General features: G+C 35.4%; 1 protein-coding gene across 3 annotated transcripts in view; it reads right to left on the bottom strand.

Annotated features, from left to right (window-relative positions):
- Positions 1–4,935: 4,935 nt before the first annotated feature.
- DDX4 (DEAD-box helicase 4) overlaps positions 4,936–12,354 on the bottom strand; it is a 69,529-nt gene continuing 62,110 nt past the window's right edge. For all 3 annotated transcript variants that reach the window (XM_021701864.1, XM_021701866.1, XM_021701865.1), the window contains 5 exons: positions 12,109–12,254; positions 7,001–7,100; positions 5,955–6,225; positions 5,691–5,801; positions 4,936–5,013 (listed from right to left, as the gene is read on the bottom strand). In XM_021701864.1, coding sequence (XP_021557539.1) covers positions 4,936–5,013; positions 5,691–5,801; positions 5,955–6,225; positions 7,001–7,100; positions 12,109–12,254 — 706 coding nt within the window. The remainder of the gene's footprint in view (positions 5,014–5,690; positions 5,802–5,954; positions 6,226–7,000; positions 7,101–12,108; positions 12,255–12,354) is intronic.

Below are 12,354 nucleotides of genomic sequence, written 5' to 3'. Positions count from 1 at the left end.
ATTATAAAGCATCCCCGCCCACCTTGTTATATAGGAGCTTCTCCTCCTATGCATAGAAGTTTTTAAATAAAGTGTTTGGATTTCTGTTGAGAATGTTTTAATCCCCCACATGGTAACCCTCCTCCTAAAACTAAGACAAAAATCAAGTTAAAATAGACATATCCAAGACTTTGGGATAATTAATAAGTTCATATATTCAGAAGAAGAAAATTGGTTTTTGTTCCTGAATAGTGAAAAGGAATCCCATAAACCCATTAGACTCCAAATCCAGAAAACCCCTAACTAATGGAGACCAAAAAAAAAAAAAAAAAAATCCTTTGGTGGATTCTCACACTGAAAATTCCCCCACAGGAAAAGGAAATTCCAATACTCTACTTTGACAATTTGCCAATCATCCCCTAAATTACAGCAAAACAATTAATGAATCATTTAAAGGGTTAACAGATTTACCTGAACCACCAGCCCCCAAACTTGAGGACAAATCATTAGCTCACTTCAGTTTCCAGCGTCTGTAGTGTCCCAGCACACCACCCTGTCATCCCCCATGCTCGCCTCACATGAGTGCCTCATGGCACTACCACATCTGTCTCTAGAGTGGGAGTCTTCATCTGTGGTTCCGGACCCTTTGCGTGGGTCTATGAATGGATTTGACAGAGGCTGATAAGATCCCTGAAATCTAATGTACAAGTGGGCTCTGTAATTTATGTGATCGCAAAAGTTTAGGAATGCTAATGAGAGTCCAGAGAAAGCCCACAGGGCCAGCCCACTACCGACCGGCACACCCGTCGCCCAGGCACCCACCCCTCCGCGACCATTCAGCCCCCTGGATCCCCTCAGGCCAACCTCCCGCTCCGCCCCGAAGGCTCCCGCCGCCCCACGCCCTCGCTCCTGTCATTTCCTGGCTTCGGCTTCGCCTCGGAGTGAGCTCTGCCAGGTCCAGGAGAGCGGAAGGCGCACCGGTTGGGGCCGCCCCTGGGAGTAGCCTCCGCGAGCCGGGACGGAGGCAGAAGCTGCTTTCCAGCACTGGCGGATTCACAGTGGCCACAGCCATCCCAGAGCCGTCTGACTGCCGAGGCTCAGCTCTCTCCTGGCCGGATCGTCGTAAGAGAGCGCCTTTCCTCACTGCCAGGGCCTCGGGACACAATGCGGTTCCACACTGGACTAATTTTTACCAAAGAGGTACTAAGCACGCAGTTCGGCGTGGGGCGCGATGGGGGATCAAGCCGACACTGAGCGTAAGCAGCGTCTGCCAGCCATAGATGGCAGCCGCACGCTGGCGAGTGACTGTGAAAGGGCCCTCAGAAATTAAAGCCTAGAGAGGTACCCTAGTTTCAACACATTTAAAAATCTTTGAAGAGCACACAAACCAAACAAAATGAAAAGCTGCGTTCTCCCAAATCAGAGGGTCAATAAAGACGTAACTGTGCAAACTGGGTAAGTGTAAAGTCCTGGGAAGGGCGGTAAGGGAAAACTTCTGACCAGGGCTGCTGCTCTACATAGAGATGTTATCCATGCTAAAAAAATTAGAAAAACCCTAACTCCTCTCCTCCAAGAACCTAGGGACAGATGGGAGTACCTCGGTAAATCTACCTTAAGTGGAATCAGGACCAGGCCTCAACTTTATTTGCTACTACATCACCATTATTCCCAAACCTTCACATGATGCTTTATATTCCACATTTTGAGCTTCCTACTTTGGCTTAGGCCACAGCCTTTGGCTCATTAAAAATGCAGAAGCCTTTAAGGAAAGGAAGCTAAGCTTTATTACTCACATCTCAACCTGTGCCTTCTCTTGAAAGCAGGCCTTGCCATAGAGTTAGACAGAAGAGCACTCAGACTACAGGGGCTCCAAGGGGAAGGTACAGATTGCTGAACATGAGTAAAGCCAGCATTCAAGAGACACACAACTTTATAAATTGATAAAGACTTAAGGTTTCTGATGCCAAGCAGCAGAAAAATAAATGCTTAATGTAAGAAAAATTATTTTTAGGTTAAATTCCTAAGTGAAGCAAAAAAGTCACTATTAAATAGCAACAATGAATAACAAAAGAAATGAAGACAGCCCTTGGAAATAATAATTGCCCAAAAAAAAAAAAAATCACAGGGTTAAAAAATAGTAAAAATTCTACCAGAACATAACAAGCAAAAAGATGAAAAAATATATATATATGAAAGATATGAGCTATAGAGAGAATGAAGAAAACTTAGGAAAAATTATCAAACAAACAATACAAAACATTTCTAGGACCAGAAAAGAATGGTCTGCTAAAATACCAAGTACTAGCCTGAATTTGAAAGCCCACTCATAAAATTTTAAAACACCAGTATCTTTTGGGATCAATACAATAACATTGAACCTAGAAAGGTAATAAGGTGGAAAGAGCATGTTTCTTCTCCTAGGGAAAAAAAAAAAAATACACACTACAGAATTAACAAATTGCTCAAAATGAGTATGATGCAAATTTAAAGCAAGCTGGTATGTGGAATGGTTTTGATCAATTTTCATTTCACCCTGACATTTATAATTTCTCCCTGGAAACACAGATCATAAAATTGGAAAAATAAGTAAAAGAAAGGAAATCAGACTGTGTTAATTGGTCCATTCATCAAACAGTATTTATATAATGTAAAACCTACCTACTGATTTCCAATTTAGAATCAACCTATAAATAAAAGAAGAGAGACTTTATGGTTATAGAATAGAGTGGACGTTTTAACTCTGGAAATGTAAATGTACAGTTTACAGGTGATACAGGGTAAAAGCCATAAAAAAGAGAAAGGGAGCCTTTATCATTACCTCATAAAGTATACCTCTTACTCTATTAAAGTTACCAAGAAAGTGAGAGTGACGTAAGTTAAATCTTTACCTATTATAGGGAAAGCCAAGAGAAATCTAAATTTGTTGAGACAAAAATAAAACACACAATACCAACTACCAGAAATCATGAAAGCCTGCTGAATATGGGATGTGAAATAGCAGTTAAGAAAGGGAGATGCAGGAGAATACTGCTTTCTATTATAAACTCTTCTGTGGCATTTTATTTTCTAATCATACCTGTACCTGTTACTTTGATATTTTTTAAAGAAATCAGTCAAATGTATACCTAGAAATGCAGAAAGTAAGTGAACATAGGAACATTCACAGTTGGTTTGTAATGATAGTGGAATTAGGTACAATATTCTTTCCCTTTTTATATTTGATTCAGTAATGCTATTATGGTAATTTTACAAATCATGCAAATTCAAAAAAATTTCTAAAAGCAATTAGGCCAAAAAACTCTTTAAGGAAATGGGAGAGGGGGGAGACAAATGGCCTATATATTCTCTGTGTAAACAAAACAAAGTGGAGGAGGAAATTAAGACACACAGGTATTTTGCAAGTAACGACCCAAACACTTTCCTTCATTTAACCTTTCCCAGAAATGACATTACAGAATACAAGTTAAATATTTCCCATATTTTCATTACTTGAACTTTCCTTTCTTGAGTTGTCTGTTCTTTGTCCATTCTTCTACTGGTATTCCTACATATCCACATATAAAGAACTACACATTGATAATCCATTGTAGTCACAGTAATATTTTTCCTTGTCTGTTGTTTACTCTTTATATTATATAAGCAACTAATCCTTTTGTGCTCGAATCTGTTGTTTCATGATTTCTGACCTCTGAGATGAAGTCAACTCTCATCCCCAATTCAAAGGTTTCATACTTAACAATGTATTTTTTGTAGTTTTAATTTTTAATAATACATGTGGATCAGATTTTGAATATGGCATGGGGCAGGCATCTAGTCCTAACAACATTTGTTGAACAGACCTTCTCTTTTCATATGTGATGCCTCATTTATTAACCAAATTCATGTAACAAGATATACATTGGGGACAATAACACATTAACAATTGACCATTTTTTGTCTAATATTTACATCTCACTTGTTTCTGTCTTAATATTTTGGTTCATTTATTTAATGATTAAGAACTACTTAAACTTAGTACGTCTAGAATGTAAGATATATACTGGTAAATGAAAAAAGGATTCTCATTAATCTTAAAATATCAAAATATTAATTATGGCAAGAGTGAACAGCATTGTGTTTTGTTGACAGAGTATGAGTTTGAAGAATGATTTTCACCATTACATCTGTGTATTAATGTCTATTATACATAAATATCTAATATTTTATTTATGTATATTTATTTATGTAAGACCTTGTTCACTTCATTGGTTTTACAAGACTCAAAATTTAAAAATACAGGAGAACTATGATATGCCAACAAAGAAAAATTAAAAGTGCTCTTGGAAAACAAAGGGGGAAACATGTTTTATCCTTTATTTTCAAGGAAAGTCTGTATAGAATAAAAACAAACATTTGTTATGTCATTGAGTACAGAGCTCACGTTGCCTTTAACCATTTTCATCACAAATCTAATGATCTAAAATCAAAATCACCTTAAAAGGCTTATGTCTTTCACTGTCTGCTACATGAAAATCATGTTACCATGTTTCAGTGACATACTATTGCTTTAAAGCCTCCTTTTAAGTAAAAAATGAGACTCAATAATTTATAAACAAAAGTTTATCATAAATTCTACTGCTTGTTAAAGGATCAATAAACACCACACTAAGATTAAGCATTTAGACATGAAACATGTCTAAAACCCCTGAAGAATACACTAGAAATAAGCAAGACATTTAGAATGCTTTAATCTTTCCAGTTAACACCATTTGTATCAGTAACTGCAATGTTGTAATTTTTAGCATTTCACATAACTAGTCAGTAAGAATTTTTTTTTTTTTTAAGGGTGGGAGTAAGAACAGAAGGACAGAAGATACAAGAGTGTCAGGTTTCACACTTCTGTTAAAAACTCAAAAATCAAAACTATTTTCTTCTCTGCATCAAAACTATACCACAAACTTGAAGGATGTTTTAGCTTTAATCCCATGACTCATCGTCTACTGGATTGGGAGCTTGTGAAGAAGAAAACCCTGCTGTGTTCAAAGTGCTCTTGCCCTGGTAATTCTTTAAAAAGAAAGAAAGAAAATAACATTTAATTTTACATCTCTAAAGTTACATTGCCCAGACTCAGAAAGGGGACTCACCCACCATGTATTCCCCAAATATATAATAAAAAACTTTAACTAAATTTAATCCATTTGGGGAAAAAAAAAAAAGGCCCATATCAACCTGGGAAGTCTAAATTGCACAAAATATTTCAAGAAAAAGCTTTCTTAAACCAGTATTTGGCAAATGGAAAAACTGAAAGCTCTGTACTTCAATAAATAAGGAAAAATATTTAATGATTAGTACGCTCAATGTTTCTGAATAAAAGTGGTGCTGCTTATAAAATGACACATCAAAACTCATCTCTAGTATTTTGTCTTAATAATACCATCAGAATTCTAAAAACAAAGAATTCTTATAGAAGGTTCAAAAGAATCCAAATTACAATTTTAAATGCCAGCAAATTTGGGAAAGGAGGATGTTTGAGCATAAATATTGTTAATTCCTCACTTTTAAGACCAAAAATACATATATACATAAAATTTTAAGAAATATTAATCTCCTAGATGTGAAAGAAATGGTTTAGATAATTATTGAATGTTATAGTTACTTCACATTATTAACCACAACATTCACAAAGAGTAACTTCCTGGAAGCCAAGTTCAGAATTTTTCCCCTCAACTAACCTTTCTAGTATCAACTGATGCAAACACATTTCCTCTTGCACTACCACTGAAGCCAGGAACATATGTACTAAAGGCAATTTCTTCCAACCATGCAGGAACATCCTGTTGAGCCTTTAAAAAAGACATTAATTTCACATACAACATGCATCAAGTCTCAAAGATTGGAACAGTTTACTTATCCTGAATATACACATATATTTAATGTCTACTTTCAATGGTAAGGTAAGAATACTATCCATTCAGTTTTAAACATTTAAAACTTACATCTGACAGTACTTTCACTAAAGGCTGTGCCAAATGGTTATCTGATTCAGGATCAAAAAAGGAAATAGCTCGGCCAGTATTTCCACAACGACCAGTACGTCCAATTCGATGAACATATTCATCAATGGTTGAAGGAAGATCAAAATTGATAACATGTTGAACATTTTCAATATCCAGCCCCCTGGCAGCTACTGAAGTAGCAACAAGAACTGGGCACTTTCCACAGCGAAAATCTCCAAGAGCTTGCTCTCTCTCTCTCTGTTCTCGGTCACTAAAAATAAAAGCAAGCATGTGTTAGGACAGCTCTTAAGAAAATTATTATAGTGAACCATTAAAGTTCAACATATATATATTTTTAATAATAGTAAAAATATCAGCATTTAATATTACTATCTATTTCTTACATACCAGGTATTATACTAATTCTTTTCAAGCCATAATTTCATTTAATTCTCAGAATAATATTTTGAGGGTAGAATAGTTATCCTCATTTGCACAAGGAAGGTAACAGGTAGTACAAAGAGCTAAAACACAAACTTAAGTATGACAAACATCAAATCTCACCTATTAACAATCTCTTTCTAGTCTTGACAAATAATATATAACTATTTGATTAGAATATCAAAAAAGTTTTTTTAAATTATAATTTCAGATTTCTGTACATTCACAGATTAATATTTTAGATCCACTAGTAAAGTGCCAATAAAGTTGTATTAATATGACATTTTTATGCAATTCAATAAAAAAATGTCAAGCAAGAGAAAGGTTAGATTCTGAAGAAAAACTTAGATCTAAGGAACAGAGAACCTTAAGCAAGCTCTCTTGAGAAGTTACCATTCCTCATGATGAGGAGTCTAAGACAGACCTTTAATCTCACTCCATCACCTAGTTATAAAAACTTAAAATGAAAATAACAGTTTAGATCTTGAGAATTCTGAATCCAAATCCTAGGATTATGTGATGTTAGTTATATAAACTGATGTTTCTTAACTGATGGCAAATACAAGTGTCACCTCCCTCCTTTGAAATCATATTAATCTACTCACCCATGAATACTTGTTGTTGATATTTTTTCTTGACAAAGAAAAGTAGCAATAAAATCTGCTTTTTTCTTAGTCTCAACAAAAACCATAGTTCTTTCATCACCTATAAGACAATGTAACAGTGATTAATATTCCAACTACAAAATTAGGGAAAGGAAAAAAAGGCAGAGAGGTGTTAGTAGGAAATAGTCTCATCCACCACTGTATTCCCAAGACCAGGTCTGAAAGGTAATAGAAATAGAAACTCAAATATTTCCTGAATGAATGAATGTCAAAGTTAAAGAATCAAGGACTATTTTTCTACTTTAGGGACCAAAAGAAAAAAAAAAAAAATTAGCTTACCCACTGCCCTCCCAGGCCAACACCAAGGTAGAGATTCAGGGCAAGATAAATGATACCTACCTGCCAACTCTTAGCAGTTCATTTCAGTTCATTACCTTTATCTACCTCTCTAGTTAAATAAATGCCTTTGTTCCTTACCTCCCAAGATAATTCAATCATTCATTCTGCCTTGACTGCCCTAGGTATTTATAAGGCATCCAACCCAGGGTTGACAAATTCTACAATATTCCATGTTCCAACATTCTCTCTTAAGTCAAACCCCTTTATTCCCAAAGTATCATATACCAAGAAAATTAATAAACTTTATCCTAGAGTCTTATGAGTCAAAAATACTTATTGGTTAGCTAAAAGTACTTAATCGGTAGAAATTCAAGCATAGGCCAGAGATTTTTTTCACATATTTCCCTATGTTAGAGAGGGAAAAGGATAATTTATAGTAATGGAAAGAAAATTGTATTACTGTTCATAATCTCTCTCCCCCATCTCCCTATTAGTTGGCTTCATTTATTCAACAAATATTTAGTGCCTAAGAGACGCCAGTCACTATTCTAGGTGTTGGAAATACTGCAATAAAATAAAGCCCCTGCTTTCATTGTGGAGAGGCACATAATAAACAAATATTATGCATTAAGTCCTAAAAAGGAAAAAAAAAACCCACAAGGATAAAGAGTCTCAAGAGGGTTACTTCCGATGTACCCTCTCTAATTAGATGACATCTGAGTAAAAATAAGAATAAAACAATATAGTGAACTCCTGAGATAATTGGGAAAGCACAGTAAAAGGCACAGGGAAGGATAAATATAAACACTCTGAGTTATGGGTGTTCCTGATGTGCTAAAAACAAAAACAAACAAACAAACAGAAAAGAGGCAAGTACAAAGGCCTGAAGCAGAAGTGTGCCTGGTTGCATGTAAGGAACAGTAATGAACAATCTGGCTGGAGTAGGATGAGCATGAGAGCAGTAGAACATGAAGACAGAGAGGTAATGGCAGTTAAGTCACATAGTGTCTTGAAGGCCACTGAAAGAACTTCTTTTTTTTAAAAAGATTTTATTTATTTATTTGACAGAGAGATACACAGAGAGAGAGGGAACACAAGCAGGGGGAGTGGGAGAGGGAGAATAGGCTTCCTGCTGAGCAGGGAACCTGATGCGGGGCTGGATCCCAGGACCCTGAGATCATGACCTGAGCCGAAGGCAGACTCTAACAACTGAGCCACCCAGGCGCCCCTGAAAGAACTTCTTTTGAGAAGGGAAGCCACTGGGTTTTGAGCAAAGAAGTGACAAGATCTGATCTTTGTTTTATCTGAGGAGCTAATATATTTTGATGGTAAAACCAAAATTATTTTGATGGTAGAACCAAAATTATTTTGCTGACGGATAAGATATATGCAGTTAGAGAAAGAAATGAAGGATGACTCCAAGACTTTGTGTCTGAACAACTGGAAAGATGGAACTAACATTAACTGAGATAAGAGATCCGCAAGAAAAAAAGGCTCAGAGGTGGTATTTCATTAGGTCTCAGATCTATTAATCAAGCAGAAAAATCAAAATGGCAACTGATTCCTACAGTTATAAGTCAGTTAAATCTTTCAGACATAGTCATTTTTATTTAAATTCATTTTATTTCAATATTTCCCCTAAAATTTCTTTGGCATGCCAAATATTCTAAAATAACATATTTCCTTTATTTTGCATGCCACAGAAACAACCACACTTCCTTATTAGTAGCATTATTTTTATTATGAACCCTCTCATCAAATCTTCTATATTTAACCATTATGAGTAACAAATTAACCATGATCATTAAGTCTTGTTTTCTTTTGATGCTTTCCCAAAGGCTGTGCTGTAAGCTAGATAGCACAGTTTGTTATCTTCAACAAAGGACAGACTCTCCAAGCTTGTAGAAAAAAAAAAAAAAAACCTGTATCAGGCACTTCAAACTACCAATATTTCAGAAGAATAGTCTTGGGTAGAAGGTTCTATGTTGACACTGCTTTAATGACTTTTAGACCATATCACTGGACAAGCAGAATTTCTAGGACTAGTTCAGAAGCAGACAGAATCATGAAGGCATATTGCCAACAGATGTAATGGAACAATTACATGAAATATCATGGGGACCTTTAGAAGATAGGAGCTCACTCAAATTTCTAGGTATTACAGATGTAATTTGACTGAGAGTTTCCCAGACTTAGTTTCCTATCTAAGCAAATAATAATTAGAGGCTTTTAAAAGGTCAATGTCAGATTTCTTATGCAAACTTTCAGAAAGAAGTTAATTTTGTCATCTTAGTAATTATGCAGTATTGTCTGGCTCTAGATTTGTGAAGCAAACTCAAAGAGGCCTATGCTGTTAATTAACAATCTTGTTGCATCTATGCAGATAAGCCAAACATGAGACCAACGTTTCTTGTGACCAAGAATAATCTCTGAGATTGTTGTGATCATGAGAGGATATAGGCTGTCATGAAAAACTGTGAAAGACTTTGAAATATGCAAAAAAATTACTGTCTGGAACACGTTTCATGGTTATGCGTCTTTTACTCTTTTTTTTCTGTTATACCTCTACTGCAACTGATAGCAATGCAAGTGATTCTTATCTATAAAAATATAAATGAAGTTTTCCCCTCAGAAGCAGCTGATTATTGCTTTGTGGATATTGACCAATTTCACATTTATGTGTAAATTTATTTGAGCCTTTCTAATAGCCTCCACATACATGTGTTCTTTGAATTCTTCGAACTGGCTGTAACATCTTACTAGTTCTCCTATTAATTAACTAGCTCAATAAAATCTTTGATACATGTTCAATTGAAATTAAATTATGAAAAAGGCAGTTGGTTATACTACTATAAAATAATGAAACCTATACATTTTAAAGGTGCAGGGGATAGGCTAGCAGATTTAAGAGTAGAAAAAAAGATTGTATTAACAAAAATATGTAAAATTTGATATACTGAATTCCATGCAGATTTTTAAAAATATACATACATACACTCATACATACATACATGCATAAATTACAAGAACAATGAACTCCAAGGTACAAAACATTTAAGTTTAAATAATACAGAAGTATACCCCTAGTGCTCATACACTGACCTCAAAGGTTTCTCAAAGGCAAAACAGCATTTCTGAAAAATTCTCATTAGGATTTTTTTTTTTTTTTAAAGATTTTATTTATTTGACAGAGAAAGACACAGCAAGAGAGGGAACACAAGCAGGGGGAGTGGGAGAAGAAGAAGCAGGCGTCCCGTTAAGCAAGGAGCCCAATGCAGGGCTCGATCCCAGGACCCTAGGATCATGACCTGAGCCAAAGGCAGACGCTTAACGACTGAGCCACCCAGGCGCCCCTCATTAGGATTATTCTTAAAATAATATTTATTTCACAAATTCACACATAAAAATATCTTAAGGTTATTACACTAGAAATGTGCTCTAACTTCAGCAAAACTACATATTGATCATCTCTTCCGCATATGGAACTTCAATTAATACCGGGCAAGTCACTTGACCTCTCTGTATTTCAGTGTCCTCAATATTAAAATGTGGGTAGCAAAACCTACCTCAGAAGGTTGTTTTGAGAATTCAATGAGTTAACACATGTAAAACAATGAGAACAGTATATGGCCCATAGAAGTCATTATTTTAATCTTATAGGCCATATATGCAGTATATTATGAAACATCAGATGAAGCAAACCAATAATATTTCTCAAACTCAAGATGAGTATTTGGTTTTAAAAAGTTGTTTTTTTGTTTTTTGTTTTTTTTAATAAGGTTAGCAAAAACTGAAGACTACAAGCCTATAAAAGTGCTTTCTAGGGGTGCCAGGGTGGCTGTCAGTTGGGCGTCTGCCTTCGGCTCAGGTCATGATCCCAGGGTCCAGGTATCAAGCCCTGCATCAGGCTCCCTGCTCAGTGGGGAGTCTGCTTCTCCCTCTGCCTCTCCCCCTTCTTGTGCTCTCTGTCAAATAAATAAATAAATCTTTAAAAATAATAATAAATAAATAAAAGTGCCTTCTAAATCAACTTCCTTTTTTTCCCCCCTCATTGATGGAAATTAGATGGTGTCCTGCCTTCTCTTCTCATTCCCCCATCCCAACAGTGACATTCAAATTGAAACAATTACTAAAATGAAGGAGGGAAGGGGGAATGTACAGCATGTAAGTACACTTAGCTGGTGATATTGAAAAGTTCTACTTCCGGGCACAAACTAAGTCTATCTCAATCAAACAAAGAAGTATGACCTCCTATAAAAATCGGTGGGTTTTTTTTGGGGGGGGGAGGGTGAGAAATTTCTCATCAGTATTGCGAAGAAACAGAACTAGATCTTTAAAGTCCCCGTCAGTTCTAAAATTCTCTGAATCTATGATTATGGGAAGCCTTAGTAAGCAAAAACTGGGAACTAAAAACAAAGAATTCACTTTTGGTGGAGTAAACACAGTTTGATGTAAAGATATGTTAGTAGGCCTTTTTACTTCTTAAAACAAAATATATATATATTTCTACTGAAATAGTTTTTAGTCAAATACTGTTTAAGTCTCAAATCCTTCCTATTTTTAATCTTTATGAAGAAAGGACTATACTGCTACATAATTTACACAGGAAAGTGAATCATAAAACCTTTTATAAAGAAAGCTTTAGAGAAAAAGCAATAAAAACACACTTATGTAAAAGCTCATGCCAAACAATTTTTAGAGTAATTTTTAAAAATTAGTCATTTTTTAAAAATCAAAATCATGAGAAAAAATATATCAATGTAAGATACCTATGTTTCGTAGAATTTCAACAAGTTTTTCTCTTTTGGAGTACTGGCCAACTTGGAGAATGGTCTGCTGAACATCTCTACATGCTCCACCCACTTGTCCAACAGCAACAAACAAATAATTCGACTTTAAAAACTCCCCAGCCAACCTTAAAAGACAAAAGATTATTCCTTAACTTATCCTCTTCCATTAATACTCGTAATATGCACTGAATTTCTGCAAGTGTTACTTCAATATTGGATTGTAAC

The sequence above is a fragment of the Neomonachus schauinslandi genome, chromosome 7, assembly GCF_002201575.2.
Source record: "Neomonachus schauinslandi chromosome 7, ASM220157v2, whole genome shotgun sequence".
Classification (NCBI taxonomy): Eukaryota; Metazoa; Chordata; class Mammalia; order Carnivora; family Phocidae; genus Neomonachus; species Neomonachus schauinslandi.
Note: the sequence above shows the minus strand (reverse complement) of the source record. Positions and strands in the feature narration are given on the sequence as shown.